The 21,329-nt window shown below is 40.2% G+C and overlaps 1 protein-coding gene across 1 annotated transcript in view; it reads right to left on the reverse strand.

Moving 5' to 3' along the window:
• Positions 1–21,329, reverse strand: part of gmds (GDP-mannose 4,6-dehydratase) — a 186,200-nt gene that overhangs the window by 158,570 nt on the left and 6,301 nt on the right. Inside the window, exons 2-4 of the mRNA XM_031282365.1 lie at positions 14,683–14,727; positions 11,209–11,296; positions 10,710–10,819 (exon numbers count right to left, since the gene is read on the reverse strand). Of these exons, the coding sequence (XP_031138225.1) occupies positions 10,710–10,819; positions 11,209–11,296; positions 14,683–14,727 (243 nt within the window). The remainder of the gene's footprint in view (positions 1–10,709; positions 10,820–11,208; positions 11,297–14,682; positions 14,728–21,329) is intronic.

Raw genomic sequence — 21,329 nt, forward strand, 5'->3', positions numbered from 1 at the left:
GCGGTCATTATATATTTTGTTGTCGGCAGTGGTGGAATGTAGAAGTACATTTAATCAAACCTGAGGTACTTGTACTTTACTTGAGTCTTTTTTTTCATGCCACTTTCTACTTCTACTCCGCTACATTTCAGAGAGAAATATTGTACTTTTTACTCCACTACATTCATCTGACAGCTTCAGTTACTAACACATTAAGATTTTTGCACACAAAACACATGTAGTTTATAAAATATGATGTTTTATTATAAATTAAACTACTCAACAATATAACGGCCTACATAGGTCCAGCTGAAATGATTAGACCATTAACACTTGACTTGACGTTTCCAGTTTCTAAAATGTGAGGATTTTTCTGCATTGAGTACTTTTACTTTTAATACTTTAAGTGCATTACTCTTTTACTAAGTAACATTTGAATGCAGGACTTTTACTTGTAACAGAGTATTTTTACAGAGCGGTATTAGTACTTTTACTTAAGGAGCTGAATAATTCTTCTACCACTGGCTGTCGGTTACATCTTTTCAACTAATCGTCTGGTTCTCCGAGTCTAAAAGTTTCCAGTTCAGGACAGGGTGTTGCTAACTGCAGTGGTTCTAACTTCACTTTTGTCAATCTTCTCCATGAGGATTGTTTTGAAATATAGACAGAGATATTTATAGATATAATGTAATAATGAGCTAAATACCACAAACAAAGTAAGACTCTAATTACAGGTTAGGTCTAATTACCAAGAAAGTCTTTTTCATGCAGCTCAAAGTCAGATTACTTGGAGGTAGTTGATGAAGAATCTCTTAAGACGTGACATGCCCTGTTCACTGATCACACAACCAGCAGAGCTCCAGATAAAATCATTACAGAACATCCAGTACAAAGCTACCAAGCTGATTATAATTGCCAGCTGTCTCCCTGGAGGTCATAGCAACAGGAAGATTGATGAGTTTGATAAATATTTAGTGGAATCCCTGGTTACCGTCTTCTCACCTCGGCTCTCCCACCTTACCAACTACACCAAACTAATTAAGCACCCGATCCCAGCTTTGTGTGTTTATTGTGGCGAGTTGTGGTACCGACAAACACGCTACGGGCTACATGTCAGTCACTCACTCACCACGGAGGTAAAAATGGAATGAAGGACATGCAGTAAGGAGGAGGAAGAAAGTTAGAAGGGGAGAGACGGGGGAGGATCACTGAATCACTGTGCTTCAAATTAGCCCTTTGCCCTTGATTTGCCTTTGTAACTTTTGTTTAGGTACAGTGTAACTTGCATTGAATTGATGTCAGTTGCATTGGTTTATGGGTATTCTGCATTGAGATTGTGCAATTATTTAAAGATATCTAATATATTTCTAATACATTTCTCTTGTGTTGTTCTTTTACGTAACTAAAACTATAGAAGTGTAAAAAAAAAAAAAAAAAAAAAAAAGGCTAAATCAAATTATTCCAAGGGACACAGATGAGGGGGTCCCCGGTATATTCTCTATCTTGTAAAGGGCCCTTGGCTGAAAAACCATTGAGAACCAGATAAGGAAAACAGTTAAAATACAATAATAGCTTTGTCAGCAGCACCGTTTTACCAGTTTTGAGCTCTTCCCAGTCTACCTTTCCAGTCTTTTCTTCCTCTTGTTTTCTTGAATTTGCTCTACTTTTTACGCATTTGACTGAAAAAGTTGAAAAGTAGGCACTAACTTAAGAGCTGGAACCCTGAACCAGCTACTTAAAGAAGAGCTGTAATGTGACAGACTGACCTGCAGAGGGTCTCATCCAGACCTGGCTTCTATCATTAATTCAAACAAAGATAAACCATTGTAGAGCTGAAACAATTGTTTTCACTATCAATTCATCTGCTGAAAATTTTCTTGAAAAAGAAACAATAATAAAGAAAATTGTTGTCATTTCAGAAGCTGGAATCAAAGATGTTTGGCATTTTTGTGTGAAAAATAAATAATGAAAAATAATCGATTGTTCAAATTGTTGCAGATCGATTTTCTGTCAATCGACGGTTTAATTAATTAATCAGCTAATCACTTAAACTCTAAAGATGTTTTTATATCAAGTAGAGTAAGGATAGTTTTTCTTAGCAATTAATCTGTCATTTACTTTTAAAATGATCATACATGTGTCTATAAAATGAATAAATGAAAAAAAATGAAATGTTCATTGCAAGTTCCCGGAGTCCAAGGTGACGTTTTTAAATATCCTTCTGTCCGACCAACAGTCCAAATGCTAAACTATTCCGTTTACGGTCACGTAAAACAGCCAATCCTCAGCATTGAGGATCGGAAATCAGCAAATAAACACAAAAGATGAATTTATTGATTATCACTATTACTATTATTTATTATTCTTTTAAACTTGTAAAGCAGTTCTAATTTTTATAGTCGTCTTTCAAACCAAAATTACTTTTGATAAAGATGCATCCTTTACATTTAAACTTACAATGATATGAAACCGAGAATAGCAGCAAATCCTCACATGTGAGAAGCTAGAACCACTGAATATTTAGCATTTTTGCTTGATCAGGAACTTAATATATTATCAACACTGTTGTTGTGATTGACTAATCCATTCATCTTTGAAGCACGTAGATTCAAAATACCTGGATTACTTGAGTTAATTTTTCTAGTAACTATATCATTAATGATAATATATGCTGTCTTTTTTGTTTTTTGTTTTATAAAGATAGAATCTTTGAAAATATATATATATATATATATATATATATATATATATATATATATATATATATATATATATATATATATATATATATATATATATATATACACATATACATATATATATATACATATACATACACACACACATACATACATATATATACACATACATACATTACATACATACACCAGCCTGAGTACGTTTTCAGTCCCCAGACCTGACTGGGACTGCTGCTGTTTAATACCTAGGGGAGTTGTTCACAGTGGCTCACTGCTGCCATCTATGAATCACAGGTGAAACTACATCTGCACTGTTTATCTTGGCTTCTGTACGTCACATGAACAAGACAGTCAATCTGGAATATTTGGGGTTTGATTTAAGATACAGACTTAGATGCAATCATATTTAGCTTTGTGATACTATTTATTGACTAAGTGTATTTACTTAACAAACCTCAAAAAGCACCCCCCACACACACACACACTCCCACCTCTCTTCCTCCTTCCCCGAACTGCATGTTTCCATGTGTTACAACTTTGCTGGAAAACAGAAAAAGAACTGACTCATGAGTGGAGCAACGAATCTGACCCACAAAGACCAACCACAAAACATTCCCTGACTCTGAACGAGGAAAGTTTAGACTTGTTTCTCTTGGCACAAAAGAGGCTATTCTTAAGCTAAAGTTCACTTTCGATCTAGGGCAGGCAGGCTGCCTCGTGTGAAGGCCTAACCTTTCAAAACAGGGACCGGCCTGCTCAGGGAGCTATTCTAGACCGCCGACAACCAGGCCACCAACACAACACGGTCCTGTTTATGCTCATTCAATAGGCGGGACGCATGAGAAAATATGGGTTCTGAGATTATGCTGCATCTCCATTTTGGCCAAAACCACCAGGATTCTGATCCTGAATGGCAATTTTAAAACAATGGAAAACATGGCACCTTAAATACACACAAACTGCACACACGCAGCTAATGAGCCCTAAGAGACAGAAATCACATACTTCAGTGGGGAATGCGCTAATTTCGTTCCAGCCGAGTCTTTATGAGATACACACAACCGCAGCAAGCGTGCCATTGAGGGCTGATTGGACGGGAATAATATAAACACCAATCAGAGAGTGAGTAAACCCGGCCAATGGGCTGTTACAGAGACGAGACCGCTCATCATTCACTAAGGAGTTCGACGCTGTCCTGTGAAAACCAGGTTTCTCCGAAACCTTTTATGAACTAAGGAAAAGTCTTGTTTGGATCAATGAACTTTTTGAGATAATGTGAAAGGATTATAGCCCAAAGAAGCAGGAGAATGAAGAATTTTTTTTTTTTTTTTTTTTTTTTTTTAAATGATCATTATTGTCTATGAAAACCATTCCTCTCAAATATTTCAGAGTTAGGACCAGCAGTCTTATTTTGAGTTTTGTGATTTTTGTTTCACTACTACTAAAACAGTTTTGTTTATTACAAAGCTGGAGAATTGGTATTTACAAAATGATTATCACGGTCTGTAAAAAAACAAAACATGTTTGAGATAGTCTAGAGATAGTTTTTTTAAATAGTCTTACAGGCTTATTAGGGAGCGCTAGCTTTATCTGCATCTCATGGCCTTCATCAGTTTTGGGGGAATTTTCTGATGTAAACTAATTCCTTCAAACTGTCTGCTTTTCAGGAAGTAACAAAAACCATGTTGTTTTAAGCTTTGGGACAATTCCTTCTTGAGATAATAAGGGTAAGGGTTTTTAAAGGTTGTTTAGCCTGAGAAGCAGGGGATTTGTTGTTAACATTTTTGACACTGTAGTGTAAAAGCCACCCTTCTCCAAAAATATGTGATTTGATGATAAACTACAGAAATATCTTGTTTTAAGAAGAAAGAATATGAGACATACAGAGCCTGTACAAGCAACACAAATCATTGCAGACTCTCAGCATCCCCTCTTGTCTGAATACGAACGTCTGCCATCAGGAAAAAGACTCTGTGTGCCAAAGTGCAAATCGAACCGCTTGAAGCCATCGTTCATTCACAGGGAGTCAAAACAATCACTAACAAGTTACAAGAATTGCATAACATGCCCACAAACTGTAGTAAGCAGTGGTATTACTGCCTGAGTATGAGAGTAAACTGCTGGCAGACTGCACAATAGCCATTTCAGGCCTATAAACACATCAACACACGGAGCAAACAGTGCAGAGCTTTGTGGGGAAACAGGCGTGTTAAATCCTGTGTGTGTGTCTCTGGCGTGGGAGCTTCTGCAAACCCGGATGGGGGAGAGACCAAAGGGTAGCAGAGAGAGAAAGAGCTGTAAGAAGATAATAGTCCTTCTGAGGAGGAATTCGGATATGGATAATGAAGGATATAGATGAAGGAAGTCTGTCTCCTGGACGCAATCTGCACTTTAGTCTTCAGAAGCCATCAAACACAATGAAGTGGAAATTAGTGCCGCTTCATTATATATATACCCTCTCACCTCCCAAAACTCATCCCCCCCACCCTCCGGTCATGTCATTTTCCCTGTCATGAGCGAGGTGTGTTAATAATTCAGCCCGGCTCCCTGTGTGTCTGCTGGGACAGCTGCAGGTGGGAGTTCTCGCACGGAGAGGGGGACGTTGAGGGGGTTTTGTTCACGGCTTTCCTGTGAAGCGCTTCAGCAGGAGAACACAATGGGGTTGTGTTGAACCCTCAGATGCAGAACAGATTACTGTGAGCAGCATGTAAGCACTTCCCCATTTCAGGGCCGTTGTTCATGCATATTTCACGAGTCCAGTTTCCAAAATATTCAATTGTTATCGTTGTCAGAAAGATGCATAATTCATTAATTATTGCAACCGTTTTTATGTCTTTTTTTTTTTTTTTTTTTTTTTAGGAGATTGGTCTCTCTTTTTCTATTTGGTTTAACCTGTTAAATAGTCAAAACAAAAGACATTAAATTTTTTCATATGTTTGTGGTGTTTCTTATATTTAGCACTTCCTGCTATAAGCTAAGAATAAACTATATAAAGCAAAGCACATTCAATTCTCCAATTTGGAGACCCTGACACAAAATGAGTTTGACCAGTCTAGTCTCTTTTGGTCTTTGAAGCCCACAAACTACACACATAACCTGCACTGCCACATGAGTCCCAACTAACGCTCATAACGGTCACTCCTGAACATTTCTGACCAAAGCAACAAGACACAAGAAGTTCTGGATGAAGCCAGGTCTGTGGTTGGTTTGTACACATTGCAGAGCAAACTGGGACCCACACACTTTTCTATAAGGTAACCTTGCTGCTTCCTACATGCTATTTAGCACTGCTTAACATAATGGTTATTTTTAGGTAATAGATAAGTAATGGCTCAGCTTTATCAAATGGTCAACAGGTCATCAGAACTGAACAAAATTATAAAACGCAACACTTTTGTTTTTGCCCCCATTTTTCATGAGCTGAACTCAAAGATCCAAGACTTTTTCCATGCACACAAAAGGCCTATTTCTCTCAAATATTGTTCACAAATCTGTCTAAATCTGTGTTAGTGAGCACTTCTCCTTTGCCGAGATAATCCATCCACCTCACAGGTGTGGCATATTAAGATGCTGATTAGACAGTATGATTATTACACAGGTGTGCCTTAGGCTGGCCACAATAAAAGGCCACTCAGATACTGACTGGTTTTCGGACCCCCCCCAATACAGTAAAACTGCACATTTTAGAATGGCCTTTTATTGTGGCCAGCCTAAGGCACACCTGAAACCACCAAAAATGGGGCAAAAACAAAAGTGTTGCATTTATAATTTTGTTCAGTGTAGTTGAAGAGACACAGCCTGGGGACAAACGCTGCCTGAGAGGAGAGGTTCTAGGAGGACAAAGTTCTCCCTGCTGTAGATAAAGGTTAGCTTGTATGTGGATGCGGGGCTTAATTTTTTTAGCCATGCTAGCGGCTTGGCTCTAGGGATGACAATGTTAGTTGGTTGATTGGCCAAAACACAACTTTAGTTCAGATGGATTGGATGGATTGCCTGACTTTCCCTGTAGTGCCACCTTAAGGTCGAAAGTTTCGTTTTTTTTAATTAAATGTTTCAACAACATTCAGATGGATTGGTACAGATATCCGTTGTGCCCAGAGGATGAAGCCAAGTGACTTTGGTGATCCTCTGTCTGATAACAGCAGATCCGAACCTTACTTTGTCCTATACTTTGGTTAATGACCAAATATTAGCCAAACTTTAACATTCTCTTTATCCTCAGCTTCACTTTGTTAAGCAAATGTTGGCATGCTAAAGTAAAATGGTGAACATTATCTGCTCAACATGTAACTAAGTGGTGGTAAGTAGTTCTGTCTTGTACAACTTAAAATGCTGACATTAGCATTTCGCTGAAAACACCACTGTACACCACAACACAAGTACAGCCAATGGTGTGGCTGTAGACTGTTCCTCTCTTCCTTTGCAAACAGTGAAGCAGTTCACTGTTTGTACGATTAATCTTGAGGGCTTTTAAGTGCACAGTCAGTCACTTTTCGGATTATGCTAATTGGTTACAATCCATCCCCACAGCTTATACTAGTTGAGTTAGTGCTGAGCACTGTAATAAACAATCCACCAATAACTTGTAACTGAAATACTGTTTTAAGTTTTCTTTTGGCCATCTTTCCTGTGGCTTATCATAACATATTTCGAATATCGCTTTAGGGAAAGACGCCTGAGCACAAAGATCAAACTGATCAACTCTTCTGCTATTACAGTCACATAAAAAAGACATAATATCCCTTCTGCTTTGTCCGTGTACTGGTCTTTTGATACTGCAGATGGCTGCCTTTCTGGCCCTCCAGTGTCCGTCCACTATTCCCTGTCCACCTCCGCCCCAGCAGCATTAGAAAACAACCTTCGCTCTGTTCTCAGTGATGACTCTACAGCGGAAACCAGCACCCACACAGACATCCCATCTTAAACCAATACTACAACTCAAAGAATTCAGAAGGGATTCCCTGTAAGACGGCGGCAGTGGGGAGAGGGCTGATGGGAAGGAAGGGAGAGATGCTGAGTAGCCGGTGTGAATGATCTTTTCCTCTGTGGTGAGACAGACTGGAAATTGCTCCACACCACTGCCGCCAGATATCCAGCCGGCTCAGCTGTTCAGAGTGGGCAGCATGAGGTGAGGAGCTATCAGAGCCGGGTTTATTGGTGTGGAAACAAATAAACAGAGGAGAACCTCGTACAGGTACAGAGATTTATCTGTCACTCAGAGAGAGAGAGAGTGTGTGAGTGTGTGTGTGTGTGTGTGTGTGTGTGTGTGTGTGTGTGTGTGTGTGTGTGTGTGTGTGTGTGTGTGCGCGCGCGCAGGCGCACGTGTGTGTGTGTGTGTGTGGCCTGACTCAGGATGATCTTTCATGTGGATGTGGAGAGAGGAGTCATCGCTTGCCTCTGCCCTTCGCATTCATTCTCCCACTCTCTTCTTTTTACTTTCTGTCTGTCATCCTTCTGTCTTTCCTCTTTCTTCAATCTTGGTCCCACTTTCATGCTATTAGAGCATCAGCAAACAGTTATCTTTATCAGTGAATAATCAATTTCGTTTCCCCAATAAATGACTAATCCTTTAGAGCCTATAGAAACGAGAACAAAGTTATTGTGAACCAAACATCTCAAATAGTATTTAAAAATATTTATACTAACACTGTATCTAATTCATTTTTAGCCTTTTTTAGCTCATCGTTATTATACTTTGATGAAGTCACAGAGCTCACACTGGAGAAGCTGGCACCAGATAATTTCTCACATTTTTGCTTGAAAAACAGACTTAATTAGTCAATTATCAAAACATTTAATTTTCAATCGACGGAGTAGCAGTCAGATGTGTTCAGCAAACAAGCTCTGATAAACCCACTGTAATGACAGAGTTAAAGTTAGAGACTAGTTGGTGAAGAAAGTGGAAGATGTAGCAGCTAAACAGCCAAACATGTTTCTCAAGATGGTGGAGACCAAAACCAGAGCTCAAAGGAGAGAGAATATTGGACATTACATTCATCAAGTGGACACAAACATGACTTCATCAACTGAAACCAACTGAACCAACCAACTGAAACCAGGATATGTTTTGTGTTTGTTCATTATAACTGAGAAAAATGATTAATAGATTATAGAAACTATAATACAGTACAACATACAGTACATTTTCTGTTGATTTACAAAGTAATTAGTTAATTTGTCAATTTAGCAAAGTGTATACTACACCCCAAAGATGTAAGGGCTGACCCGGCTCTTCCGGTTTTACTCAGGGATTCAAAGACTGGCGTCAAACCAAACTGAACTAAATGATGAAATTGTACCAATTTCCTACTGAAAAGCAGTGTCATGTTCACATTACAAATGGCCTTATTATATATGATCTGACTAAGCCTTTAGCTCTGAATCCCACCCAAACCAGGGGGATCAGTGCTGCCTGGAGACTGTGTGTCAGATCCCGGTGTGGAGGAGCAAGAGGAGGGGTTGGTCGGCGCCGAGGGATCTCCTGGGATCACCGTGGAGCTCAGAGACAAAAGGGACATTGTGGCACAAACTGACCCATCCAAGAAAACATAACTTCCTGTCCCATCAGCTCCAGCGTCCTCGGCACATGAGCGGCTCACTTCCCAGAACTGAGAGTCCCTTTTTTAACATCATCTGCTGTTAACCAATCATAGCAGCAGTCAGTCAGTACTTACCATATGCACACACTGGAACTCAAACACAGTGAGCTATATTTGTGGAGGAACTGGCATCCACTACTGTAGGTTTCAAATTGACTTGACAAATAACGAGTTTAATAGACAAGAAAGTATTTACATTTTCTCGATGAAATAGTGAAAACTCAAGTCCAGCAAAAGCAACAAAAAAAAAAGGTGTTAGATACTTTAAGTAGCGTGTTTAAGGCAATACATGTATGTTTAAGCACATTAATTACAAGTCTTGCATTACTGCAGCCAAAGCATAAAGGTTTTTGGAACAACTTGCTTACTTTGCAGCCACTGGCTACAACTCATGTTAGTTATGATATGAATCAGAACTTGAAAGGATGTGAAAGCTGCTGGACATACTAGCTAATCTGCCTTAAAATTTAATAAAAGGGAACTTTACACATCAAAGTGTGAAAAATGAAAAAAAATTGGAGGTGTGGAGTTAAAAAGAAGTGAGCTCAGAAGACCTCTGTAGTCAGCTTTTCATCCCTGTTGAAGGATAGCCACACAACAGACCTGAATCTCCGACCAAACTGAGTAAACACTTTAAAGTTATAATATTTATCAGTTTTTTTTCAAATCCACATGAACCACTCTTCACTTCGGCATCAATTAGATCCACCACACAGCACTTATTTAGAAAGAAAATACATCACTTTCAAAGCTGGTTTGCCTGCTACTTCAGTTATTTCCTTACAAGCAATGTAACAATTAAAAGGCTATTTTACAAACGGAGTCAGACGCAGTGCTCACTTGACATAAAGCGCTATATTACATCACTTCCAGCGAACTTCACGGAGAACAAGAGGGACAAAACAGCATCACCGATCTGCTATAACCGAATATTCTCTGGTCCAGCTCAGCTAAGAGCTCAAAAACAGAATCCGTCAGCACGATAGCGTGTCGTTCAATACTGAGCCCATTTGTAACTGGTAGGCTACCGACAATGCTATCTTCACTGGAATTGTTATGGCCTGACAGGGGTTCCCATTGTACAATTAAAGGGGAAAGACTGAGCAATAAGGAAAATATTCAAACAGTCCCTGCTCAAAAACCTATTTTTATTATTTCACTGTAAATCTGTTTATTGCGACAAGTACAAGTGCCTCATGGCACAAAACGGAAACACATTTTACTTGGACGTCAAACAACCTTATTCATAATTCCTGTTCACCGTTATCAAGACTGTTATCAGCTCTTTTCCATTGTGAGGCTCTTTAAAACAAACCCATGTGCAGTGATTACAGGGAATGGGAAGTAAGTTTACAATGTTTATCGAGCAACACAGTGAGTTGCACAGAGTAAAGATCCATGAGAGTGTGATGCGTTTGTGGGATCACGCTACCTTGACATGACTCTGAGCGCCCAGGTTGTAGATCTCGGTCGGCTTCACCTGGTTAATGATCTTCACCAGGCACGTGCTGTCAGTCAGATCGCCATAATGGAGCTTCATTTCTGGCAAAGAGGGGGGAAAACACATGATACTCCCACAATAATTCAACCTCATTGGTGATTCACATATTCAATCATCAGCCAGATCTGAAAATGTGAAGCCCAATTGATAGCTCACAGTCAACCGATTCTTTTTTTCTACTAGTTGGCATGCTGTTACTGTTAATGTTACATCTGTTATCTTGTGATTTCTAGTCTGTGTATGACATGGGGCTTGACTACGGTCTGGAGGAAATGTTCTTTACCAAGATTAAAAAGTACCAATCTCTAATTCATACATACTACCTACAACTCTAATATAAAATTATAAACTGCCTGTGTTTATACTTATAGTATTTATACAGAATTTGGAGGATGAACTGCAACATTGGTGGTGTAGACTGGATACTTACTGCCTTCAGTGTGCGTCTGTGGGTTCTTGTAAAGATGCTCAATGCGACCCGTGTTGAAGGAACTGGAGCGACGCAAAATACCATGGACCTGTAATAGGAGGAGACAGGCTTTATAATACTATATTTCTTTTATTTTACAAAAACTATTTAGACCACTTCAGTTTTAACATTAACATTACTACAAACATGACCATGCTGTTACCATTGTAGATAATTTGATATCATCTTAAAATAAATGTTTTTTATGTTAGCATATTATTAATGCAAACTTTGTGCAGCTCCTTAACAGTAAAAGCATCCTCTGACGAAAATACTGCTGATCATAGCTTTTACTGTGAAGCAGCTGCAATAGATATGGACTGGAGAAGCGACAGGATGCCAGTCATTGTCATTTCTCAATGCACATGGTTGCACTGGCCTTCGAATCTCAGACTCAAAAGTTGACCAAAAGCAGGACGTGAGGAATGAAAAAGATTGCCTTTCATGCAAATATCCTCTGAAGCACCGTGGCAACAACCAACGCCTGTTTTGATTCTCATCAACGATACTGGGAAGAGCTCCAACGCACATACAGGGCCGAATGCAGATCCATTTTGCCGGTGTGCACTATTATTTTATCATACAGTTTCAATAACAAACTTGTTCATCAAGGCATTGCAAGGTAAATCAGGGTTCTCAAGCCTCACGCATTGACCGTGAGACACACGCATTTCAAACTGTTCACACGCTCACACGCCACACCTTGTATTTCTCACAGCTGAGAACCGTACGTTAGTTACTAAGTAAGCAACATAGACGCGCAAACACACGGAGAAGGTAAGTTGGAAGAAAGCTCGTCTAAACATTTTTATATTTTCTCCAGAGAGGCCAGAACATTTGGTAATATAGCCAATCTGTGGCTTAATTATTATCTGCTTTGCAACCACAAGCTTTGGCTCAGTTTGGCTGGCTTACGTTATCGGAAACTTAGGGAAATGTTGGAGGGTATGGTAAGGACTGAAGATGTATTTTTTCATTTTATTTCAAATTATACTGTATTAATAGTCTTTCTAGTTCCATTAAGACTACATTTATTAAAGCAGAGTGCCCTGGATATTATTTCAATAATGTTTAATATCCTGTCAAAACATAGGCCTACATTAATCATTGCATTTGTCTGTTTCAAAGATGTCAGGGAAGACGCAAAAGAATATGTTTTCGTTCTGGGCACCAAAGGGTAAGCCCCCTAAAAAGGTTGCCCGATCAGAGGAGGAGACAGTGGAGAAGACACCAAGGGAGACATTAGGAGTGACAGCAGAAGAGAGCATACAGGATATATTAGAAGAGAGCACACAGGAGACAGTGGAAGAGAGCACACACAATATTGGGATGGCTCCTCCCCTAATGCATGTAATCCCCCTCCAAACTTTTGATAAAACTTGAGAACCTGTAAATATTATACAAATCTAGAATCTATTCTACATGTATAATCAGTGGGAAATTAACTTTTATGCGAAACAAAGCTGACAGCTACAGACTCATGATGCAGCGTGCACGTGTGAATAGCACGTTATAGTAACTGGTGAAGATCCAGTTTAGATCAGATGTGTTCAGTTTTAACCAGGGTTTAAGATGGTGTAGCGGCTTGCGAGCCTCCTGCGGCTCGCCAAGCTTTAATTTGTGGCTTGCATGGCAGTAAATAATATGGTAATATGATCATGCAGTCAATACAGATATTTCATAAAAAACATTAAAAACAAGTAGGGCTATAACATAACCCTAAGTCTGCTCTATTACAAATAATTTATATTTCAAAAAATACCCAAAACAGTGGCATTACAAGGTGAAAATATAGACTAGAAAAGATATTTAAACTTGCTCTGCCCTTCCGTCCATAACACTGACTCACTGCGGAGTTGCTAGTTTGGGCGGTCTTTCCAGCTCTTAACGCCAAAAGTGCTCTTGGATAGTTAGATCCATGATGGGCTAATGTAGAACAAATTGCATATTGTATGTTCAGGGATGACAGATAAGCAGACATGCTATTTATGACTTGATGTAACTTTTGATACTCTGCGGTAAAAGTGGCTCTCCTATTGACTTTGTCCTATCAGTGTGGCTCTCATGAAAAAAAATAGTGAAGACCACTGGTGAAGATGATTGTATACCTTTTTTAATCACATTACGGTCAGTGTGAGTAATTTAATGAGATGCAGGTTATGACTAAACTGAATCAATTTGGTATAAAATATATACATATACATAACATATTGGGCTCATCTTACATTTTGGAGTTTGTTATAAATATCACGATGTCATGAACACTCTTTGTCTGTCTCTGAATGTAGATGTACTATTTATCTATAGTTTGTCATATTTACTGTATTCTATGTATATGTATTTTTCTATGTATTTTTTGCACACAGTTTATTGATTTTCACGACAGTATTTGCTTTAAGTTTGACCAGATGTCCAATGTGATATAGTGGCCTACTTTGATTTATTTATTGTGTCAGATTATATTGTATTGCAACAGTTGATATTAACAGTATTGTGTCTCGTGGCTCCAGTGTTTTTATGCTGCCTGTGATCTGTACTCCATGTTCTGAGGGGGACGTGCGAGGAAGCTCTGCTCAGGAAAGATAACAGAACCTGATGCAAGGGGAGTCCATTAGTGGGAGGACGTTGTGCCCTGACCTCACTTCCTTTATTCACTGTGGACTTCCTGCCTGCCTGTGGGTTCCTCTTTAATGGCACCCCCCAGCCCACCCCCTCTGCATGCAGCATCCCCAACCTGGACCCAGTCCACTTCCTCTCTGCTGTCTCTGAGGTGGGCAGCAGATGGCGAAGCAGACCAGGCAGGCTGGGATGAAGGCGTGTGTTTGTGTGTGTGTGTGTGTGCTGCTACACATGTGCGGGAAAATGAAGTCATGCAGCTACTGTCAGGAAAACACAACGTGCACTGGTGCCACGCGTATGTTTATGCAAGCGTGTTGTACTGTATGGATAGTCACTTTACATGGGTGTGAAACCAGTGGTGAAGCATTTATGTAGCAGAAACAGCTTGTTAACCTCTGCATCCATCGACAGGCTGTTGGCTTTTTGTGCTCCTAAAAACACATTGCACAGCAGGTGAAAGTTAGTGACCTCACTCGTATCACCGTATAATAGCAACTATTTCCCTGTTAATGGTCTGACCCAGGAGTAAAAGGTGAGGGGTTAAAAGGTTTGAAGCAGCACAAAGGGTCTTATCAGGGTGAGGTGTGAGTCAGCCTATGTACGAAGTCACATTACGTCACGATCCCTCAGGAGCTCCCACACACTGCAGTGGTTGGATAAAGCTTATCGAGGGAATGTCGCTCTGTGTTTGTTGGCATTCACGAGTGTCTGCATTCATTTCTGTGTATGTGTGTGTGCGTGTGTGTGTGTGTGTCTAAGCTTTCACAGGACAAATTCTTGGTACTGTGAAGCCCGCAGTCCAGCTTTCTCTCTCACCTCATAGCCTTTAGCGAGCAGGAACTCAGCCAGGTAGGAACCATCCTGAAAAGACAGAAGACAACACAGCTTAAAACCTGTCGAATGGCACACATGCACAAGTGTGTTCAGACATATTGATCAGAGTTACTTGTACCAACTGACTCGCAGCCACTCAACCAAAATATGATAAAACATTCACTGCCCATGTTTGTGAAAGCTGAATTCAACAAATCACAAAGTGTAGATGATTCACAAACTAAGGGCAGAGACTTTGTTGTAGTCTTTTCTACAGGCCAGGGGAAAAACAAAAGTCATACTCATTGTATGGTGTAACAGATTTACAGATACACACAGCAGGCAGGACTGTGGATGTAATGGGGATGTAATAACTGCTATCTAATAGTTAAACTATGTAACAGTGGGAGAACACTAAATAGATAGAAATGAAAAATCTGTACATGCAAATAACTGATAATGTAATTCATAGATGATGTAACATGTATTATGGTGCAATAACCAAAATTATTACTTTTTTAGTCTGTTAATATTATGTCATTGAGTCAAAAATGTTACATCCCTTAATACATTATTAATTGCCTATTAATGAGTTACATGTAATAAGTTGTCAGATAATGTAATATCAGTAGTTTTAATTGTGTTGTTAATGTGTGTGTGTGTGTGTGTGTGTGTGTGTGTGTGTGTGTATGTGTGTGCGTGTGTGTATGTGTGTGTGTGTGTGTGTGTGTGTGTGTGTGTGTGTGTGTGTGTGAGAGCGAGCCCTGTCAACAAGGTCTTGTTCCCTTCACCCATGTTACTCCTCGTCTTTTTCCAGGCTCAGACTTTCCAACCGCACATTCTAGAACACTCTGGAACATTCCGAACTAGTCATGGCATTCATCCCTCAATCCCTCTCACATATGTGCACACATATTTACACACACACTCTCATACTGCCAGCCCCATGCGTCCTCTCCAGGTCTGCGAGGTTACCATCAAGGTGGATGGCAGGGAGCAGTGGAGGAAAGGGTTTAGGGGGGCTGAACACACCCAAGAACCTGCACTCAGCACCGGGCAGGATTGTCATGTTTTGGCCAGCATTAGGGCGTGTTTCTGGAGAGCCTGTACAGGTGGACCAAGTCTGACATGGAGCAATTGGCCTTCCCAAACTGATGACTACATGCTGGTAAAAAAAAAAAAAACTCAGGTAGTTGTTTAAAGAAACAGCATCTCTCAGACTAAGTTCTCAGCGAGTTGTGTTATGCCAAACTAGGGCTGGGCGATATGGAGAAAATCAAATATCACGATATTTTTGACCAAATACCTCGATATCGATACAGCAACGATATTGTAGTGTTGACTATTGGTGCTTTCACAAAATATTTACACAATGAGATTTTTGATAAATAATCATCAGTAATGTGGATGTAACGACTAAGTGGGTAAATGCAATTAAAAGAACAGTTACAACAGTCTGGTAAGTTCAGAAAATGACATAACTTTACTGTAATGCAGCCTTTAAAAACAGGAAAAGACAACACTTATGCCATATTACGATATTACGATATCCAAAATCTAAGACGATATCTAGTCTCATATCACGATATCGATATAATATCGATATATTGCCCAGCTCTATGCCAAACCTTACACCAAATGACTTCTCAAACGATTCCACTGTCGCAGACTAATTTCCAATATCAGAATGCAATCATGAGAGTATTGCTAGAGTTGGGGCGCGCTCCCGTCGTCTCAATCGTTTGGTGTACGGTGGTCATAAAACTCAGTCCGAGTCAGTCTTTTTCCTGTCACGACGTTCTAACAAAATCAAACGCGTTTGATATTATCGTAAATCTTGTTGGTGACGTTAAAGCATGTGAACATTGTCAACAACCGATAGGTGCGCTCCTTCCAGCATCAAACAGGAAGCAGCAAACGGCTAGAGCCAGTGTTGTTTATGGTTGCTATGTTGCCGATTTTCAACCCTTCTGAAGCACGTCATCCAACGGGAGTTTTACCGGCGGATAAACGCGGACCTAATAACTAATAACATTAATAAAGTGTCTCAGTAAGCCATGACAGTGACACTGAAACTAAAGTAGCTAAATGGAATTAAGCCATCATTAATTCAATTTTTTACACCTGTGCTTCTCATATTGTGACATCAAAATGTCTGTAAAAAAAAAAAAAAAAAAGTCAGTCAATCTTCATGACAACCTATATATTTTGCCAAGGTTGAAAATGTACAGCATCTTTAAATGATATCTAAACAGGTGTTTTCTTGATTACATTGCTCTATATACCTCAAGGCTGCTGCCCTGAAGAAGGTGTAAGCCAGAAGGTGTTTTTTTTAGCTTCTTTTTACCCTCCTGAATAAAGGCTGTTTAAAATGGTTTAACTGCTAGTACAATCCTCTAAAGGCTCTATATTAGCAAACGCTTTACTTGCTTTATAAAAATGGATTTATGCCTTAGCACTACTCAAAATGTTTTTTTAAAGTTACATTTTAAGTTCTGCAGGTTGAGCACTCAGGTTGTGCGGCCATTGGCATTGATGCTCAACCTGTTCCTGCCTAACCCAGAGGTGTGTGTGTGTGTGTGTGTGTGTGTGTGGGGGGGGGGGGGTGTTTGGCAGCCCCTCACCCATCCCCACGGCGTTCAAAGCTCCGGCCGGTGTCATGTTTTCCTGCCCCTGTGCCAGGGTCAAAGCGTTCCACGCCAGACCAATATGGAAAACAAGCCTGAAGAGCTGCAGCTCTGTTTCAAAACAAGAAGCTCCTTTGAGGCCATATTAGCCCATAAACCCTGGCCTCACCTCGCTGTTTCCTGTTTTGGGGAGCTGGGTGCTTGGTGGGAGGGGGGGGGGGGGGGGGGGAACACACACACACAAGCTCACCTGCCAGGTCAATGTCACACCACAAAGACTCATTTTGGCCTTTGACTAGGGTAACCAGATGTCCCGGTTTGACCGGGACAGTCCCGATTTTGAGTTGCGTGTCCCGATTCGCAACAAAAGCCTGTCGGGACGCTAAAATGTCCCGGTTTACACCAACCACTATGAAATTGTCCTGGTTGTCAGCGATTATGTGGTCTTATTATAGCCCGATCATCAACTAAACCCATGTAGAAAAACTAATAAAGGTGTGTGTGTGTGTGTGTGTGTGTGTGTGTGTGTGTGTGTGTGTGTGTGTGTGTGTGTGTGTGTGTGTGTGTGTGTGTGTGTGTGTGTGTGTGTCAGTCAATCGTAGCAGTCTGTGTCTGTATAATCTGTGCAGCCAGCATTACAACCATAGCCAGTATATAAACTGGACCAACAGATCCCGTGTCTCTGGACGGAGACCAGTGAAGGATATTAGAAGCACTTTTCCGCCGAGCACTCAGCATTACTGTGCAGCCTCCAACTTAGAGAGACGACGTAAATGTGACGTGAGCAACCTGTCTGAAAGTTGTAAGTCTTCTGGTAGCTGTGCCAAGAGAAATCTCAATCATTCCCAGTCTTGCAGAGACGGAGAGCGTAGGTATATGTAAGGAGATAACATAGGCACAGGCTAATTATTGCTAACTAAAATGCTAGTTAACATTAGTAATTCAACTTAAACAGCTGTAAGTCGAAACTGACTGCGAGCTTCTCCTGTACTATACGGTAATTCCTCTACTATGCGACAGTAAGTCCCGTGGTTATGACACAATCGTTAGCCTATTTTTACAAAAACGTCTGCTACGGAGCCATAACGTGAGATACAAGGTAATGGAGCCTTTAATACATTGTCGTGTTTCTTTAGAAATAAACAATGGACAAATAAAGTCTTTAAACGCTTCAGATGTAAAGTTATTAGCTGTGAAAGTGACGTCAAAATGAATGGCAAAGTCAATGGAATGCTAATGGCGGGTGAGTGCTTGTTAGCATCAAAATGGCGCCATAGGATCTACGGGTTGTTGACAGACGCTTACCCCCTTGGTTACAATGTATATTTGTCAACATTGTTGCAATGCCTCTTCTTGTCTGTCTCGTTTTAAGCGCGGTGAAGTTGGCTGGACGTTTCATATTCAGTTGATATTCGATTTTAACTTCCCCTTCGTTCGAGATCGACAACACAATTCAGGTCAATGACGTGATCAGGGTCAAAGAAAGTAACAAGAGAAAACAACTACAATTATTATTGCTAGAGATTATAATTGAGATTTGTACAAGCTTCATCATCTGTTCTGTCACTAGGTTCTGTGTAAGGGACCGTCGACAAATTACCGTTTTGGTAGATCGGCAATGACAGTAGGGATGCAAAACGTTGGCTATTTCTTGAAAAAATATTCACTAATAACTTGTTTTCATGATAATTGCATTACTTCCCAATAAGTAGAGTTCAGTTATTATTATTTCTGGAAAATATCAATTAAAATCTCATTCTCTCATTCTAATTGTTGTAGTAGGCTACTTCCCAATCGCTCACTGCTACTTACCACAGGGCACAGTTTCCTGAAAAGACAATTTATATGGAAGCAGGACTCAATTTTCTTTGGAAAATATTCACCAAAATGCAATGAAATTAGTTTTTCTCATTATGATTGCTGTAGTACTTCCCAATCACTCACTGCTACTTACTACAGGTCCCGGTTTCCTGAAAAGACTTTTCTCTGAAAAACATGACCTGGGCTGGCATGTTTACGTTAAAAAGCGTGTGCGTGGTGGCTGGGTTGGCTCAGTTGGTAGAGCAGGCGCACATATACAGTACATAGAGGTTTATGTCTCGACGCAGAAGGTCCAGGGTTCGAGTCCAACCTGTGACAATTTCCTGCATGTCTTCCCTCTCTCTCCCCTATCTGTCCTGTCCATTAAAAGGCAGAAAAGCCCCCAAAAATAATCTTTAAAAAAAAAAGGAGTGGGGTAAGAGGGTAAACAACTAATACAGGTACAAGTGTGAAACCTTGTACTACTACTGAGCAGATTGGGGTGAACAGAGTATTTCTTAAATGTAATGCTAAACAGACTTTGATTTTCATGTTTAAGGAATCTAACTTCTTTAACGTCATAATTCTATTAAATTGTGTCGCAAAAATTGGCTGTGTGAGTGCATGTTTTTGGGGAACACAAAGACGACAATACAAAATCAAAAAGATACATGCAATTCCTGTCAGTAATTAAAGGCATATAAAAACTAAATCTCATCATCATCATTTTAAGGCCTAAAACACGCAATTGCAGCTTTTTGGATGCAAAGGTTTGTGTGTTTTACTGGTTTTAATATATTTTAATTGCTTTTCAAGTTTGTGTCCCAATTTTCTGTATTTTCCAGTACCGAAAAAAACTAGGCCTTTAAAATCCCATTTTGAAATACAATCTCTATGAACAATATAAGCTAGAGAAAACAAAAAAGGGTAAGAGAGGGGTAACTCAAATAGAATAAAAGACATTAGGTAAACAGAGAAAAAGCTCAGGAGAGGGTGAACGGACAGGGGGGGGGGGATAAGGCTAATGTTGATGTTGGACTAAATCAGTCCATGTGTCTGAAAAATGTTAACAATGTTCGCTCATCAAAAACTGTGCCTGTGAGGGCTACCATTAGCTCCAATCAACATTCCCATCATCATCATTATCAAATCATCATCGTGTGGTTTCATTAACAAGATGGATACGCATCCATATCAGAAGGTGCTGTGTGCGTGCATGCGCAAACAGTACTCTTAACACCTCTCTTCAAGAAATATAAACATTATTTTCCACAAAATAAGGTGTCGACCATCAAAAAGTACGGGCTTATCTGCTAATGTTAGCTACCGACCGTTACCTTGAAACCATCCAGCAAATAGACGGTACCGTAGGGTGATTTAACGTCACCGCTCATTTTACGCACAACAAAACAAAACGCTGAGTGAACATTACTAGCTACGTTTTTCATGTTGGTTTTGAGCGGTATGCACCCCCACTAACCTGGAAAACGGTTTTAACACAGTAACGTCAACACAGTAACGTTAACACAACGTGTCGGAGGAATACAGCGTTCTCCTGCAGCGGGGAGGCAGAGGAACAGTCACCGCAGCGTTCGCTAACGTTAGCTTCTTGTCTCATCTGGGGTCTGATAAACAGTACATTCATCAAATTTAGTGTTCACAATGCTATTTTCCAATAAACTGTAGCGGTCATATTTCACGGGACTCGCGTGAGTGCGGATTTCATGTCACGGCTTCCGTCGCTGTTTGTCACTTTGCCTAAGATTGAGTGACAAGTGTACTCGCCCTGTTTATTTGGTTGCCATGACTTCGCGAGTGATGACGTCCTGTCACTGTTCCAGTTGCTCACCCTAAAAGGGAGAGAGAGCGGATGACAGTTCGCTTGAGTTCAGTAGGGCAGACGGCTCTATACATATACAGTCGTGTAATTACGACTTTATGACTTTTCATAAACAGCTGAAGGAGCGGCGGTGCGCGGTGTACATTGCGGAAACCCTGTTGTGTGCCTGCCCCATTTCTGATCCCGTGGCGGCAGAAGTTTTACCGTGGCGGGCCGCCGCGGTAATATCAACATAGAGGAAACAATGCTTGATAGTTTTTGATATTACATGCAGCAAACATATAGTGGTTAATATCAAAAGTACCCAAAATGTTGAGGTTTTACGGCCTTAGCTGTGCCCAAAACATTTAACAGGATGGAACAAAACTAAACAATGAATTGTT

The sequence above is a fragment of the Sander lucioperca genome, chromosome 11 (assembly GCF_008315115.2).
Source record: "Sander lucioperca isolate FBNREF2018 chromosome 11, SLUC_FBN_1.2, whole genome shotgun sequence".
In the NCBI taxonomy this organism is placed as follows: domain Eukaryota; kingdom Metazoa; phylum Chordata; class Actinopteri; order Perciformes; family Percidae; genus Sander; species Sander lucioperca.